The sequence below is a fragment of the Oncorhynchus masou genome, chromosome 5, assembly GCF_036934945.1.
Source record: "Oncorhynchus masou masou isolate Uvic2021 chromosome 5, UVic_Omas_1.1, whole genome shotgun sequence".
NCBI classification, from domain to species: Eukaryota; Metazoa; Chordata; class Actinopteri; order Salmoniformes; family Salmonidae; genus Oncorhynchus; species Oncorhynchus masou.
Genome location: NC_088216.1, coordinates 83742582 through 83760625, shown reverse-complemented (window position 1 = coordinate 83760625; position 18044 = coordinate 83742582). Strand labels below are relative to the sequence as shown.

The following is an 18044-nucleotide window of genomic DNA, read 5'->3' as shown; positions in this document are numbered from 1 at the left end:
GACTACAAACCACTGAGGCTCCAAACCACTGGGACTCCAAACCACTGGGACTTCAAACCACTGGGACTCTAAACCACTGGGACTTCAAACCACTGGGACTCCAAACCACTGGGACTCCAAACCACTGGGACACCAAATCACTGGGACTCCAAACCACTGGGACTCCAAACCACTGACTCCAAACCACTGGGACTTAAAACTACTGGGACTACAAACCACTGGGATTTCAAACCACTGGGACTCCAAACCACTGGGACTCCAAACCACTGGGACTCCAAACCACTGGGACTTCAAACCACGAGGACTCCAAACCACTGACTCCAAACCACTGGAATATAAAACTAATGGGACTACAAACCACTGAGGCTCTAAACCACTGGGACTCCAAAACACTGGGACTTCAAACCACTGGGACTCTAAACCACTGGGACTTCAAACCACTGGGACTCCAAACCACTGGGACTCCAAACCACTGGGACTCCAAACCATTGGGACTTCAAACCACTGGGACTCCAAACCACTGGGACTCCAAGTCACTGGGACTCCAAGTCACCCTAGCACTAGTTAATTAGCCCCCACCCCACCCCACTCCCCCAACCTCCCCTTCCGTCCGTCTGTCCGCCCCACTCCCGGCATCACTCCTCCCTAACCTACCATCCCTTCTCCTCCTCGCCAGTCCCTCCACACTCCGTCAGCCACAGTCCCTCAACAGGATCTGTTCCAAACCCAGCCTGGCGTCTGTCTCTCTGTGTCGGACCCCCTCCAACCCACCACCACCATCACCACACTGATCATACATACTCCCTTACTTACTTTGCACACACACACACACACACACACACACACACACACACACACACACACACACACACACACACACACACACACACACATCTTATACATGCAGAATCAAACACACACTCCAGACACACGAGCACAGAAATATTCCCAGTTCTTTCCCCGGTAATTGTTTTAATGTGAAACTTTGAAAGGGCTTTCTTGTCACTTCATGTTTTCTGCAATAGCGATGTGGCGAGTATTTTGATGTTATCCTTGGAGTGGCAGTGGTGGGGTGGGTAGTGTTGGGTTTTGGTCGTCATGCTGTTACTAAAGAAGATATTCCTAGAGCTTCCTACAGTTGGGTCATAAGAAGTTAAAGAATAACAAAACAACATGGAGACAGGGAGGACCTTGTCTTGTCTTAGTGTGCCTGGATGTGAGTGTGGAGGAAGAAATGAAATGGTGTTGCTACCTCGCAGTCCAACCGGGGTGCACGGAGGAAGGAAACAGCTGGATGTGTGTCTGTGAGACATTCATACAGCGAATTGTAACGCTCAGTGGCCCCTAATGCTTCTGTTGTGTCCCTGGGTCTGGATGTGAGTGCAGAGGAAAACAAATTGATTCTACCAAGGTACTGTATACGTAGACTGGACATATGAGGTACATTCAGCCACTGTCTGGACTGGAGAAGGAATGAGAGACCAAGGACCAGACAGAGGAGGAGGGGCCAGGAAAGAGCAGACAGCACTCAGGCCCATCCATATGTTTCCAATTCCCCCTCCCCCTCCCCTCGTCTGTCTGTGGTGCTCTCTGCCTGGGCTGGGGCAGGGCTTGGCTGGGCTGGGCTGGGCTGTGGTGACATCCTCACTCACACCTATTACTCCATGGGAGACCACTGCTGATGCCATCCCCCCCACCACCACCCCCCCACTTTACTGCAGGGGATTATATACAGGGACAGACCAGACTTTACAACCCACCCTCTAAATATTTATAATAACATACACCCAACACTACTACAACCCACTACAAAATACCACTACAGTACACACACAGCCAAGGCAAAAAAAACCTAGACACATACACAGCTGTACAGCTGTACACAACGTATCAATCAAATCAAATCAAATGTTATTGGTCGCATACACATATTTAGCAGATGTTATTGTGAGTGTAGCGTAATGCTTGTGTTCATAGCTCCAACAATGCAGTAGTATCTAACAATTCACAATAATACACACACATCTAAAAAATAAAATAATGTAATTAAGGAATATAATATTAGGAAGAGCAATGTTGGAGTATAAATATAAATATATATATATATATATTGAACAAAAATATAAATGCAACATTTTGCTAAGTTACAGTTAATATATGGAAATCAGTCCATTTAAATGAATTCAACCTTCTGGGATCTTTTATTTCAGCTCATGAATCATGGGACCAGCACTTTACGTGTTGCGTTTATATTTTTGTTCAGCATATATGTGTAGTATTTCTGTAGTCTACGTAGGATAGATTAACAGTACAGTAATAGTTGAATAGGGTGGGCTTTGACTAGAATACTGTATATATATATGAAATGGATAAATCACTATGGGGTAGCCTAGTGGTTAGAGTGTTGGACTAGTAACCAGAAGGTTGCAAGTTCAAATCCCTGAGCTGACAAGGTACAAATCTGTTGTTCTGCCCCTGAACAGGCAGTTAACACACTGTACCTAGAATGTCATTGATAATAAGAATTTGTTCTTTAACTGACTTGCCTAGTTAAATAAAGGTAAAATAAAAATAAAACTATGTAAACATTATTAAAGTGACTAGTGTTCCATTATTAAAGTGACTAGTGTTCCATTATTAAAGTGACCAGTGTTCCATGACTATGTACATAGGACAACAGCCTCTAAGGTGCAGCGTTGATTAACTGGGTGGTAGCCAGCTAGTGACAGTGACTAAGTTCAGGGCAGGGAACTGGGTGGAGGCTGCCTGGTGATGACTATTTAACAGTCTGGTGGTCGTAAGATAGAAGCTGTTTTTCAGTGTCTCTCGGTCCCAGCTTTGATGTACCTGCACTGACCTCGCCTTCTTGATAGCCGGGTGAACAGGCCGTGGCTCGGCTGGAGGGCAGGCAGTGTGACCTCACCACCCTCTGGAGAGCCATGCGGTTGCAGACGGGGCAGTTGCCGTACCAGGCGGCGATACAGCCCGACAGGATGCTCTCAATAGTGCATCTGTGAGGGTCTTAGGGGCCAAGCCAAATTTTTGAGCCTCCTGAGGTTGAAGAGGTGCTGTTGTGCCTTCTTCACTACACTGTTTGTGTGGGTAGGCTATTTCAGATCATCAGTGATGTGTACGCTGAGGAACTTGAAGCTTTTCACCTTCTCCACTGTGGTCCCGTCGATGTGGATAGGGGCGTGGCTCCCTCTGCTGTCTCCTGAAGTCCACGATCACCTCCTTCGCTTTGTTGATGTTGAGGGAGAGGTTATTTTCCAGGCACCACTCCGCCAAGGCCCTCACCTCCTCCCTGTAGGCCGTCTCGTCATTGTTGGTAATCAGGCCTACCACTATTGTGTCGTCTGCAAACTTGATGATTGAGTTGGAGGGCTGAGCACCGACCCTTGTGTAACAAAGTAGAATTTTGAATATCCATAAGAGGATCCAATACTTGTTCACAATAATATCCAAATATTATCAGAAAGGAGAGAGAATGAAGAATGAAAGGGTGTGAAAGGGGTTCTCATGACATTCAACTGACTCAAACCAACCAAGAGAAAGACTGATAGATTACGGCTTTGTATTGTGAAACTAAAGTCTAGTGTCACGTGTCTTTTTTTATATGGTGGTTAGTTTGACTAAATTCAAGTTTTAAAAAAAATATCCTTCCTTTCTTTAGTTCACTCAGTTAGCAAATATGTATCTCAATCATCATCACTTCCATTCCATGTTGTGGGATGAGGAGGAGGAGTGAGAGCCAAAGTTGAAACCAGGAGCCCCTGAGGCCCCAAAGGACTGGGGCCGCAAAACACTCGTCCTCGGCCTTAAAGTTCATTAAAAAATGTTTTAATCAGTCTGCTGCCCCCTTGAGGTAAATGTAATATGAGTAAAATTGCATTACCCCGAAACGGGACACGCCGCCGTGTAAAACGAGCGGATCGTAGGTCTCTAGCGGACCAATGAACTGTCGAGATTGAAACGATTCCCGGTGCGTATTGACGACGTCATAAAAATTCGCCAAACAGAAGCTGTTTTCTGGTGGGACTGGGAGAGCGAGGTGTCTCTTCACATGTCGCTGCCTCCACTGACTTGGAAAACAGCTCATGAAATCAAGTGTCAGTATTTGTGGGGGGGGATTTGCAATCATTGGCTTCATCTCTGTCGATAGGGAATGAATGACGAGACAACACCGGGCAGTTGCAAGAAAAACTCTGGGTGCTCCAGGTAAGCGTGTAGCGATAGCTAGCTACCATATGTAGCTAGTTAGGCGGTCCAGAATCTCACCTAGTTTAGCTAACTAAGTGTCCTCCATGCACAAATTGTGTAGCAAAGTAAACCGATAGATTAATTTACCATTCAATGTCAAGCATTTTAATAATTGCTTTCCTGAGCCATATCTCATGCCAGCTTCAAAATGTCTTAATTACATGCAAGAATGCTGTTTGACCCTCGTGCAGCTGCAAGTGGGTTGGATCTGTTGGCTAACAAACCTCCCAACTAGACAACAATTGTCTGTCTACCTGCCTGTTAATCACTTCATGTCATAGTTCCTCGGAGAGAAACAACATATCGTTCCTCTGAACTGCTGAATGACAATATAATCTCTCCCATCTTTTTGTCCTCAGTATTGAGCAAATGCTGGCTGTGAACCCCGGCAAGACACCCATCAGTCTGCTACAGGAGTATGGAACGCGGATAGGTAAGGCAGAGATGGTCTAGGAATGCTTCCTCTTCTGTCTCAGAGTCTAGGTAAGGTTTCATTCTGTTCTGTCTTAGCTAGCTAGCTAGCTACAACTATACCAAATGGACTGGTTTATCATCTGCTTATTTAGTAGAATTAACACACTGCAAAGGGGGGGCAGTGTAGCCTAGTGGTTAGAGCATTGGACTAGTAACCGAAAGGTTGCAAGTTCAAATCCCCGAGCTGACAAGGTACAAAATCTGTCGTTCTGCCCCTGAACAAGGCAGTTAACCCACTGTTCCTAGACCGTCATTGAAAATAAGAATTTGTTCTTAACTGACTTGCCTAGTAAAATAAAGAATACAGGTACCTGCTGGTCACTAGTCAAATATATATTTTATACTGTAGAAGCCATAGAATTCTGAATTTGAGTACTAGAATATGGACATGGCCAGTCTTATGATGGGATAAAGGTCAGACATTTTGGTCAGAGTTGGTCAACCCTAGTTTACCAGTGCTGCAATAAGATAGTGTAAATAATGCATTTGAAGAATTTATCTGCACTTTTTGTTAGCTAGCCAGTCAGTTTCAGAGGAATAATTCCTTAACTTAATGAAATGAACTGCCAAGATGCCAACATTAATTTTCAAACAATACAGTGAGTCAATAGGCATTTTTCACGCCCCCGAAAGACCACTTCCTTCTACGCCGAGAAGTGTGCGACGATATCCGGTTGTCTGTAGTCTTCTGCGAAATTCAAACATTGGAGTTTACCCAAGTTCTTCCACAAAGAATGTCTTCAACGATCAAGGTAAGTTAGTACTTGAAGTGACCAGTTGAGATATATAGCTAGCTAACGATAGCTAAGACATTACCAAATTGGTTAGTGCTATCATTGGTTAGTGCTATCATGAGTTACCTAACGTTACATACGATTTGTCAGACTTAGTTAGCTAGCTAACTTATTAACGTTATCTGACCAGCCACTGTAATCTATTTGTTAACAGTAGCAGTGGTAACTTACTTGCATACATCAATTTTAATATTTGTCACCTAACGTTCTTACATGCTCTGCTCTTCTGAATATGCATTGTGAAATATGGTAGACCAGGAGGGGGCAGTGGTCGTATGGGCAAGGTGTCACATGTGACTGAGGAGCTCCAGTCACTGCAGGTTACGAGATGATGGGCAGTTTGCCTGTATTTTGTTCAAAATAATCCAACTCTGTATCTGTTCACCGTAGGCATAGTTCCTTTGTTACTGATCTGAAGCTGGACAACCATAACGTGTCGTATAGTCCACTTTCATTACAGTTGGTCAGTGTTATGTTTTTAATGTTAGAATTGATGAGAAGCAAACATGATCTTGCTGCTGCAGATTATCAAAAACATTGTATGACCCACCCACCCACATGTTATTTTAGATTACATTGCAAGCACCCAAGAAGCCTGTCATTGTAAACGGCTTACCTTGTTGAGCTGAGGGCGCTTTGTGCAATGTGGTGGCTCTACTCTTCCAGACTGCACATTACACCACAATGGGGTTGTAGACCGTGTCAGCACCATTGCCTTGCACGGAGACTCTGTAGTTGTGTCATTGGCCAAGGCCTCAGATGCGTTTTGAATGTGTGGATTATTCATATTGTCATAGAGAACACCCATTTAGCATTTTTGTTAACTCATATTACTGCACATAGTGTTAAATTCATCCTGAATCTTTTTAATGCATTAAAAAAATTAAAAAAAAATGTTTTACCAGGGGATTTGACCAGAGCCCATGGGATGAAATGGTTCTGAGGAAGCCAAGGACATCGGGCAGGAGTGGCATAAAAGCCACTCTTTACCAAGCATTCCCTGTGAGTTAAACTGTCTTTTAAACAAGTTGGCGTCCCCATTACGCTCACGTTGCTTTCACTTGTGTTGAAATTGCTTGAACTAAAGTTTTACAATCTTGGTTGACACTCATCCCTTGTCTGTGTTTCAGGGGCCCTTCTTGACATTACTGTGTCTGCTGAACAAAGTTTGAGGAGCATGTGACCACAGCCTACTGTTGCCACGGTGCTGCATGGACTCAAAGAAATTACTCTGGGTGACTCTAGATTTGGTCCAATGCTCCATGGGTCAGTACTGTCACCAGAGATTCTAAAACACCCAGATGCTCCTGTGTTCCTCCAGCTCTCAGTAAAATCAAGTAAATTGTACAGTAATTTAAACTTTGTCCCTACTTGCACTCAGTTTTACCACTTGGAGAGCTTAAAGGTGTCACCAGCATTGTCATCTGCTATTGAGAAGGGCACCGTCGAGCAGTCTTGTCTGTCAACTATGGAAGGAAATGAGGAAACCACGTGTGATTGCTAGACAGTTTAGGGAGGCATGCCACGTGCGTGGGGTATCATCTAGCCAGGCCCTAGCCATGAGAATGTTTCGAGGTGAAGGGGTCTTGAGCTTAAGCCAGAGGTTCTCCAGAACGATTTGATGTCTCAGTCAAATGTTGTGGTTTTGTTGTGCACCCAGATGCACCCCATCTCGGGGCAAACCATGATGAGAAAGTTTATGGCCCTTCTGCAGCGCCTTGTAACGCCAGGGTTGTGGGTTCGATCCCCACGGGGGAACACAAGTATCAATGTATGCAGTCACTACTGTATGTCGCTCTGGATAAAAGCATCTGCTAAATGACTTGATGTAATTGACATTGAATTAGAGTGAGTTACTGATGTAATTGTGATTTTATTTTATGACTTAACGTGTCAAATGTATTTATTGAATAAAATCTTCAAATAAAGTTCTCTTTAACAAACACTACATCCCAAAAACCCATGTTATTCATAACCCCTTTATCAGTACATATTCCATATAAAAATGATCCCAAATTCATATTGTTTGTGAATAGATCAATTTATAATTAAAAAAAAGTACACTGGTTTAAAGCTGTTATTTATCATGATCTAATTAATTGAACTAAAATCATTTGTGTCTTGTGCTTGACCATGTTTTCACACTGGCCGATCACCCTTGAGATCCAGAGGTCTCTGGTAGTTCACCAATAAGCAGCAGTTGTTCCACAGTTGATTGACAGCCTACCAGAATGAGTGGGATAATCTTGTCCCAGATACAGTGCTCTCTACTAGCATACTGACGTGCAATTGATTTGCTTTCGCTCTTGTCCTTCCACGTTAGCTGAGTTGCTGCTCTCTTCAATGGGGGAAATGATGTGATGCCCCCACATCTGACCGCATCCTCTCTGAATCCAGCATCCTCTCTGAATCCAGCATCCTCTCTGAATCCAGCATCCTCTCTGAATCCAGCATCCTCTCTGAATCCAGCATCCTCTCTGAATCCAGCATCCATGACCAGGCTGGAAGATTCCTGAGAGACTCGTGATCTCCTGATCAGCAAAGAGTTTGGATACAGAAGTGATGCCTCAACGAGGTGCAAAATCCCAATCAGGCACATCTCAGATCTGTGCAGTCCAGGTTAACTCTGACCTCTGGACAGTCCACCTGGAACTGATCCTATGGCATGTAAATGGGCGCAGAGCCTGAGACAAGATGCAGGTAGTTGGTCCAGGTTATTATGTGGTTCATTTTGAAGGGACACTCACGCCGAAGATGTCCGCCAACACCTTATGCAGCCCAGTTGCTACTCAACAGCATTACAGAAATCATTTGTCAATGAGTGGCAGCTTCCTGGTGGGGCTTGGTGTTGCACTTCCCATTCCAGTCTTCTGTGCCTTGGCCCAGTAGATTCATCCTGGAGGTCAGAGGGGGCAATAGACTCCCAGAACACCATGAAGATCTTCTCTGAATGGAACCGGCTACCTGAAGTCCTCATTGGCTGCACAGGAGTTTTGGAGCTGGAGGTGTACAAAAAAAAACTGTTGGACTTGAAGCGCTTGTTCCTTGATTCCATCCAATACAGCATTCAACACACCTATTTATAATGATCGATTGTATATTGAACAACAAAAATAGATGAACAATTTCAACAAGTTCAGTAAATTAAAATAAATACATTAGGCCCTAATCTATGGATATCACGTTACCGGGCAGGGGCACGTCCATGGGTGGGTCTTGGATTGCTTAGGCCCACCCAATTGGGAACCGGAGCCAGGCCCAGCCAATCAGAATGAGTTTTTTTCCCCACAAGAGCTTTTATTTAAGAGAAATGCTCCTCAGTTCCATCAGCTGTCTGGGTGGCTGGTCTCAGACGATCCCGCAGGTGAAGAAGCTGGACGTGGAGGTCCTGGACTGGCATCGTTACACACGGTCTGAGGTTGTGAGGCCGGTTGGACGTACTGCCAAAGGAGGGGCTTAAGTTGGAGTGCAGAGTGGGAGAAAAGACATGCAACCTGGCTAGCCAGTTAGCTCGATACAGCTAATGTAATACCTGAACTATAGCAACTGTTTGCAGAACTACAACGCTGAGCTACAACACCAACCATCTGGAAAACCTAAGTTCGCGTTACTCACCAGGGAGAGGAGGGCTTAGTCATGGGCCTCTGCAGTCAGTGCAGAGGGACCAACACTTGTGAATAGCTGAGACATCCACCTCCTGTTCCCAGTCTCTATCAAAGGGATAGACCCAAGAATGCAGGCTCCCTCCCCAGTTCCAGGAGAACCGACAGGGAACGGTCCCCGTCTCAGTATGTGCATGGCCTTTTGGTGTTAAGTAGATGTTGGCCAGGTTAAAATGCAGGCTATTGATTAAAGATGCTCCCATGTAAAATAGTGAAGTCTGGGCGCTCGTCTGTTCTAATTGCTGTCACTTAAAGTCTCATCCTTTTGGGGAAGTTGTGGAAGCTGAGATGTTTTTGTTCGAACAAAAAAAAAAAGAGGGACACTACAGTAGCATCGAGAGGATTGTGCTGTGATTAAGCGAGCTTGCTAACTCCGCGCTGTTGTTAGCAACCTTTAGCATAAACCGCAACCACATTCCATTCAAACAAGTCAATCCACAGCCAAGCATACGCTGGCTGAAATCAGTTGCTGATAGGACAGACAAGTTGTACATGCAACAAGTACTGATATTGTATCATATAGCACTCACAGCTTTCCAAGAAAAAACAAACATGGACATTTATGGTTTGTTTACATATATTTGAGGCTATTTGTACAGAAATGGTATAAAAACCTGTATGAATTGTATTTATAATTAGTGCCGGCAAAATATTCACACCCTGGATTTATTCCACATTTTGTTACAGTATTATGTTACAGCCTGAATTCAAAATGGCTGCCAATATGGCTGCCATCTTCACCGCATTCTGAGATCGGGGGTTTGACATAACCCCTCTAGTAATTTAATAGGATCTCTATGGTAGTAGCATGGTAGGATCTCAAGTGTCTGTGCTGCAACACTACCAATCCTTTTGTTCCAGGTAACACCCCAGTGTATGACCTGCTCAAGGCCGAGGGCCAGGCGCACCAACCCAACTTTACGTTCCGCGTGTCCGTGGGAGAGATCAGCTGCACCGGCCAGGGGCCCAGCAAGAAGGCTGCCAAACACAAGGCAGCAGAGGCCGCCCTGAAGATGATGAAAGGAGGACTAGGGGGACCAGTGGTGCTGGGAGAGGGATTGGGAGAAGGGTTTATTGGGGCGGAAGAGCCTTTGGATGGGGACAGGTGAGTGGATTATACACGTTTGAATCCAGAGAAAATGGGTAGTTGAACACAGTGATAATTGGCTTCAATGGCTAATGTGGCGAGAGTAATGTAGAGAGACTATCTATTGGAAGCCAGGACGCAAAAACACTGTAGACAAGTGCCTCTTATTTTGGTAAAGTTGCAAAACCTCCTTGCCAACCATTTTTATAATTCTGATAGATCGTGTGCTCTTGGTCAGTCTGAGGTAAATAAGGTCTTTCCTCTGCTGTTTTCCCTCCCTAGTTCTCCGTCAGAGATGAAGACTTCAGGTAGCGGCACATCTCAGCAGTCAGAATGCAACCCTGTGGGAGCTCTGCAGGTGAGATGCATCCGGAGTTCATTTACAGATGAACTCAGGTCCTCTCGGGAACTACATTTTGAACCCCTTTCAACTCCGTTCAATAAGCTTTATTGCTATTAATGTGTACATATGTACACAGTGCATTCGAAAAGTATTCAGACCCCTTGACTTGTTTCACATTGTTACGTTAATTTTATCCATTTGAGTAAGACTTCATGTTTTTCCTCAATCTACACACACTACTCCATTATGATAAAGCGAAAACTGTTTTTTTTAAAGGGTTTTGCAAATTGAATACAAAAAAAAACTAAAAACATACCTTAGTATTCAGACCTTTTGCTATGAGACAAAAAAATTCTCAGGTGCATCATGTTTCCATTGATCATCCTTGATGTTTCGACAACTTAATTGGAGTCCACCTGTGGTAAATTCAATTGATTGGACATGATTTGGAAAGACACACTTGTCTATATAAGGTCCAACAGTTGACAGTGCATGTTAGAACAAAAACCAAGCCACGAGGACATTGTCCGTAGAGCTCAGAGACAGGATTGTGTTGAGGCACAGATCTGGGGAAGGGTACCAAAAAATGTCTACAGCGTTGAAGGTCCCCAAGAACACACTGGCCTCCATCATTCTTAAATGGATGAAATTTGGAGCCACCAAGACTCTTCCTGGAGCTGGCCGCCCAGCCAAACTGAGCAATCGGGGGAGAAGGGCCTTGGTCAGGGAGGTAACCAAGAACCTGATTGTCACTCTGACAGAACTCCAGAGTTCCTATGGGAGAACCTTCCAGAAGGACAACTATCTCTGCAGCACTCACCAATCTTGTAGTTTGCCAAAAGGCACCTAAAGGACTCTCAGACCATGATGAAACCGAGATTGAACTCTTTGGCTTGAATGCCAAGTGTCACGAATGAAGGAAACCTGGCACCATCCCTACGGTGAAGCATTGTGGTGGCAGCATCATGCTGTGGGGATGTTTTTCAGCGGCAGGGACTGGGAGACTGGTCAGGATCGATGCAAAGATGAACAGAGTAAAGTACAGAGATCCTTGATGACAACTTGCTCGGGACCTCAGACTGTGGAAAGGGTTCACGGGACAACGACCTTAAGCACACAGCAAGACAACGCAGCACTGGCTTCGGGACAAGTCCTTGTTGCCCCGCCAGAGACCAGACTTGAACCCGATCTAATATATTGAGAGACCTGAAAATAGCAGTGCAGCGACGCTCCCCATCCAACCGGACATGGCTTGATGGTCTGCAGAGAAAAATAGGAGAAACTCCCCAAATACAGGTATGAGCTTGTAGTGTCATACCTAAGAAGACTCACGCTGGAATCGCTGCCAAAGGTGCTGAGTAAAGGGTCTGAATACTTACAGTACCAGTCAAGTTTGGACAAACCTACTCATTCCAGAGTTTTTATTTATTTACTATTTTCTACATTGCAGATGGTCTTCACATAATAGTGAAGACAACTATGAAATGCCATATGGAATCATGTAGTATCCTAAAAAAGTGTTAAACAAATCAAAATATTTTATTTTATTCAAAGTCGATATCAAATCAAATGTATTTAAATAGCCCTTCGTACATCTGCTGATATATCAAAGTGCTGTACAGAAACCCAGCCTAAAACCCCAAACGGCAAGCAATGCAGGTGCAGGAGCACGGTGGCTAGAAAAAACTCCCTAGCCTTGATGACAACTTTACACACTTGGCATTCTCTCAACCAGCTTCATGAGGTAGTCACCTGGAATGCATTTCAATTAACAGGTGTGCCTTGATAATTTGTGGAATTTCTGTCATTGTTGTGACACGGTGGGGGTGGTATACAGAAGAGCCCTATTTGGTAAAATACCAAGTCCATATTATGGCAAGAGCAGCTCAAATAAGCAAAGAGAAATGGCAGTGAATTACTTTAAGACATGAAGGTCAGTCAATATGGAACATATAAACTTTTTATTTTTTTTACACTACATGATTCCATATGTTTCAGTTTTGTCTTCACTATTATTCTACAATGTAAAAAAATAAACCCTGGAATGAGTAGTTGTCAACTTTTGACTGGTACTGTATGTAAATGTGATATCAGTTAATGTTATACACCCGTTTTGGCTTTGTCATTATGGGATATTGTGTGTAGATTGATAAGAGAGGGGGGGGGGGGGGAAACAAGTAAATCAATTTTAGAATACTGCTGTGGAAAAGTTAAGGGGTCTGAATACTTTCTCAATACACTATGTATAGATCAGGGTTTTCCAACCCTGTTCCTGGAAAGCTACCCTCCTGTAGGTTTTTACTCTAATCGAGCACACCTGATTCTAATAGCTAGTTGATAAACTGATTTTAAACATTTGTAGAGCTTTGTTTGGAGCGTAAACCTACGAGGGTAGCTCTCCGGGAACGGGGTTGGAGGGAAAACCTACAGGAGGGTAGCTCTCCGGGAACGGGGTTGGAGCGAAAACCTACAGGAGGGTAGCTCTCCGGGAACGGGGTTGGAGCGAAAACCTACAGGAGGGTAGCTCGGGGTTGGAGCGAAAACCTACAGGAGGGTAGCTCTCCGGGAACGGGGTTGGAGGGAAAACCTACAGGAGGGTAGCTCTCCGGGAACGGGGTTGGAGGGAAAACCTACAGGAGGGTAGCTCTCCGGGAACGGGGTTGGAGCGAAAACCTACAGGGGGTAGCTCTCCGGGAACGGGGTTGGAGGGGGAACCTACAGGGGGGTAGCTCTCCGGGAACGGGGTTGGAGGGAAAACCTACAGGGGGTAGCTCTCCGGGAACGGGGTTGGAGCGAAAACCTACAGGAGGGTAGCTCTCCGGGAACGGGGTTGGAGGAGCCCGGCTATAGATGTATACTGTGTCAGTCTTCGAACCGCGTTTCCCAAACCCTCCTACCTTTACAGAGGATAATGGCGTTAATTGTGAAGCAAAACATTTTAAAGGTAAATGAATCTCCCACTTTATGGATACATGACTTTGTGTGTTTCACTGAAAGGAGCTGGTGGTTCAGAAAGGTTGGCGTCTGCCAGAGTACACCGTGACCCAGGAGTCGGGACCTGCCCACCGCAAGGAGTTCACCATGACGTGCCGGGTGGAGAGATTTGTTGAAATTGGTAAATCTAACTTGGGTTCTGCCCTTTTCAATGTCATGGATTTGTTTTAGTTTTTTTTTTTACATTACACCATTATAAATAAATAAATAAAAATATTGTATGTCCTTGTGTAGCAACATGATTCAATTGGTCAACTAACCAGGAAGTGAAATCAGGCATGCTAGTTCTGGAATAGAATCCATGGAGTGACTGAGGGGATACAAGAAGCAATTCTGTGTCTTGGTACTAACATCCAGCCTCTGTCCCACAGGCAGTGGCACATCGAAGAAACTAGCCAAGCGCAATGCAGCAGCTAAGATGTTGTCCAGGATCCACGATGTTCCTGTAGACCTGAGGAGCAGCCACGAGACTGAGCCTGAGGATGACACTTTTATCATGGTGAGACAGCGACCTGTTGATGGCCTTTCTAAGACAATATTGCTGCTGTGCTCGCTTCCTGACAGTTCATCATTGCAAATAAGTGTCTGTTCTTAAGAATTTCCTGTTTATAAATAAATCAAAATATTGTTGGTCGAATACACATGTTTAGCCAGATATTGAAGGTATAGCGAAATGCTTTATTAAAATGAATGTGAGGTGTCTGAATCATGGTACCACTGTCTCCTCTGGTGGTCAGAACATGGGTGGAGGCAGGGTGGAGGCAGGGAAGTGTAAAGGTCTGGGCTGTACCTGGGACTCTCTGAGGAACTCTGCTGGGGAGAAGATGCTGCAGCTAAGGAGCCACCCTCTGGGCATGCCCAGCTCTGACTTCTGCTCTCTGCTACACGACCTCTCGGAGGAGCAGCGCTTTGACGTCAGCTACCTCGACATTGGTAAATAAAATCCCCTCATCACTGAGGCCAATTCACATACAGATTCCTGTTTTGAGGTAGGCGCGTTTTATCTACGATCACATCACTGTCTATATACATTTTTCTTTGTGATCAAAAATGCTACTGGGCTCCAGAAAGGACTGATATACTTGACTCTAAACAATTATCTTGGCTAAAGCCCCACACACACACATACAAATAAACAATCCATAAAGCCCAAACAATACTAAATAGTCACATGGGGAAGGGGTGGTATGGGGAGGGTTCTCTCTCTGGTTGCCTGGAAGAGGTCTGGGGTGTGACTGACGAGCAAACCCTAGTTGCTAGGGGAGGTGGGAAAGGTGGATCATGGTTTCTGGGGTTGGGGGAGTGGGTATGGAGGTCTGGGGGGAGTGGGCTAGGGGAGTGGGGGGGGCTAGGAGGTCTGGGGGAGTGGGCTAGGGGAGTGGGGGGGGGGCTAGGAGGTCTGGGGGGAGTGGGCTGGGAGGTCTGGGGCCTAGGAGGTCTGGGGGGAGTGGGCTAGGGGGAGGGGGGGCTGGGGGAGGCATGGGGGCCTGGGAGGTCTGGGGGGAGTGGGCATGGAGGGGGGCTGGGAGGTCTGGGGGCTAGGAGGGTGGGGGAGTGGGCTAGGGGGGGGGGCTGGGAGGTCTGGGGGCTAGGAGGTCTGGGCATGGAGGTCTGGGGGGTGGGCATGGAGGAGTGGGCATGGAGGTGTGGGGCGAGTGGGCATGGAGGTGTGGGGGGGCTGGAGGTCTGGGGGAGTGGGCTGGAGGTCTGGGGGGGGAGGGGGGCTTGGAGGTCTGGGGGGGGGGCTAGGGGAGTGGAGGTCTGGGGCCTAGGAGGTCTGGGGGAGTGGGCTAGGGGAGTGTATTATTGGGGCTAGGAGGTCTATAGTGGGCTAGGGGAGTGGGGGGGGGGCTGGGAGGTAATTTGGGGGGCTATAAGGTCTGGGGGCAATGGAGGTCTTACAGGGATAAATATGGAGGTCTGATCCTAAACCAGTGGGCATGGATGTGGGGGGTGAAATGGATGGAATGTGACCTAGGTGATGGGCATGGAAATGTGGACCAGTGGGCATGGAGGTGTATGTGACCAGGCTGTGAGGTGTGAATGTGACCATGGAGGTGTGTGGGTGGAATGTGACCAGGCTGTGATGTGTGAATGTGACCAGGCTGTGAGGCTGTGATGTGAATGTGACCAGGCTGTGATGTGTGAATGTGACCAGGCATGGATGTGAATGTGACCAGGCTGTGATGTGTGAATGTGACCAGGCTGTGATGTGTGAATGTGACCAGGCTGTGATGTGTGAATGTGGCATGGAGGTCTGATGTGTGAATGTGACCAGGCTGTGATGTGGAATGTGGGCTGGATGTGGACCAGGCTGGGAGTGCAGGTCCACTTTGATTTCCTGTTTTATACTGAATGTATTATTAATTTAACTAAGAAATATAATTTTTCCAGGCTGTGAAATGATGTGAATGTGACCAGGCTGATGATATGTAAACTGATCCTAAACCAGCTGTGTGTGTGAATGTGGCCAGGCTGTGATGTGTGAATGTGACCAGGCTGTGATGTGTGAATGTGACCAGGCTGTGATGTGTGAATGTGACCAGGCTGTGATGTGTGAATGTGACCAGGCTGTGATGTGTGAATGTGACCAGGCTGTGATGTGTGAATGTGACCAGGCTGTGATGTGTGAATGTGACCAGGCTGTGATGTGTGAATGTGACCAGGCTGTGATGTGTGAATGTGACCAGGCTGTGATGTATGAACCTAATGTGTTTCCTTATTTCGCCAGAGGAGCGCAGTCTGACCGGTCTGTGCCAGTGTCTGGTAGAGCTATCCACTCAGCCAATCACAGTGTGCCACGGCTTTGCACCCAATCAGGACGGTGCCCGCGCCAGTGCAGCCCACAATGCACTGCAATACCTCAAAATCATGGCTGGGGGGAAGTGACCATGACACATCCACCTCGGAGGGTGGATGCATCTTCCAACCAATGGTGGTCAAGGGAAGTAACCATTGATTGATCCAGAAGTACCCATGATGTGGGAATTGGAATTTTTCTGCCCCCCCCCCACAGCCCTGTTGTTATATCTGGTCTGTTCATTCCTGAATGCCCCCTGAAGATATCCCACATAGCCCTCGATAATTTGTCCCTATGCCTTGAAGATATCCCACATTGTCCTCTTGATTGGCTACACCATTTATTTGGATGGTCAGTCACCCACCTCCTCTGCGGTCACAGGCCTAGAGAGATACTCTGCAGGGAAAGGGTGAAATACATTTGACAACGACCCCCGTTTTGACTGTAGCCTCATTGACTTTTATTTGTTGCCACATCTACAATGATTGGCTTTGGTTGCCTTTTCATTAGCTGGTAAGTACTTCGTCGTCAACCAAAAATACCCCCCCCCCGTTGAAGAAGTCTTGGCCTGAATGAAGTCTAATTTTGGACATTGAAAAGTGGACCTTTTAACGACATGTATTCTTAAATTAGAGACTTGTGTACTTTTATTGCCAAGTTGACAAGATCCAGCCCATCTGTCCGTCTTGTCATTTGTGTTAATTTACTTTTTTTTTTTTTTAATTTTTAAAGAAGAGTCATCAGATAACTGTTAAAAGGTGTACATTTTTAAATTGTGATTGCTTAAACATCTGAAATGCAAAATGTTATTGCGTTTTGGAATTACATTTAACATTGTGTACTTTACCATAGATTTTTTTTCTTTGTTAGATCTCACAAAACCCTGTTTTGTGATTTAAAATTGGTAACTTTAGATGTTAATAGCTGTTTTGAGTAGCTGGTTGCTCTCGTAAAACCGTGTCAATGACTTCATAATATCTCCTCCCTTCAACTGTGGTTGTTCATAATGTCTGAAGTGGACCATCTAATTAGCCCGTGTGCCAGTCTGTTCAAGGTCTCTTACCCACTACTTATGGAATTGCAATGTGAATACAATGACAATAGAGTAGGCCAAAAGCACAAACAGATCTGGAACCAGGCTAGCATCTAATTGAGATGGAATTGTATCGCTGCATTTAATATAGTAGACCATCTTAAGTTTGATTCTCTTGCACAAACGGCTGACTAATCTGCTCTTCTACTTCCTGTTACATGCTAATGGTATAGCCTGAACTCTTATATCCTCCCATGTTTACTCCCACCAGTTCAGATAGTCAAGCCTTCATGGTTTCATATGGGAGGTTGAGTCAAGAATAGTATTGGTAGCAAGTGTCTGAAGTATACTGGCTGTAGTAGGGTGACTATTGGTCGCTGCTACATCTCACGATGAGCAAGCAGTGAGAGAAACACATAACGTACCGCATCTGATTAGTTGGGTTAAATGTGGAAGACCCATTTCAGTTGTTCAACTGACTAGGTATCCTCTTCCCCCCCCCCCTTTTACAATGTTTGACAATTGTGGGAAGTGTTGCCCAAATGCATAGTTGAACTGAAACGTGGTTTAACCCTTTTTTTTTAAATAAAACACTTG

At 45.5% G+C, this 18044-nt stretch overlaps 1 protein-coding gene across 2 annotated transcripts; it reads left to right on the top strand.

The window, feature by feature from the left end:
• The first annotated feature begins 4018 nt into the window (after window positions 1–4018).
• On the top strand, window positions 4019–18028 carry tarbp2 (TAR (HIV) RNA binding protein 2). Of its 2 annotated transcripts, none has more exons than XM_064967020.1 (8): window positions 4019–4218; window positions 4620–4693; window positions 10052–10295; window positions 10560–10635; window positions 13618–13735; window positions 13986–14113; window positions 14352–14547; window positions 16346–18028. In XM_064967020.1, the coding sequence occupies exons 1-8, from the start codon at window positions 4166–4168 to the stop codon at window positions 16501–16503; spliced, it is 1047 nt and encodes a 348-aa protein (XP_064823092.1). In that variant the 5' UTR covers window positions 4019–4165; the 3' UTR covers window positions 16504–18028. The 2 variants fall into 2 exon arrangements, with proteins under 2 accessions (XP_064823092.1, XP_064823093.1); XM_064967021.1 differs by having other exon boundaries at window positions 4193–4218; window positions 4620–4743.
• The last annotated feature ends 16 nt before the right edge of the window (window positions 18029–18044 follow it).

Coding starts and splice junctions, on each gene's coding strand:
- tarbp2 (XM_064967020.1), top strand. CDS start 4,166: ATGAATGACGAGACAACACCGGGCAGTTGCAAGAAAAACTCTGGGTGC. Junction 4,694..10,051: donor GGAGTATGGAACGCGGATAG/GTAAGGCAGAGA, acceptor CTTTTGTTCCAG/GTAACACCCCAGTGTATGAC. Junction 10,636..13,617: donor ACCCTGTGGGAGCTCTGCAG/GTGAGATGCATC, acceptor TTTCACTGAAAG/GAGCTGGTGGTTCAGAAAGG.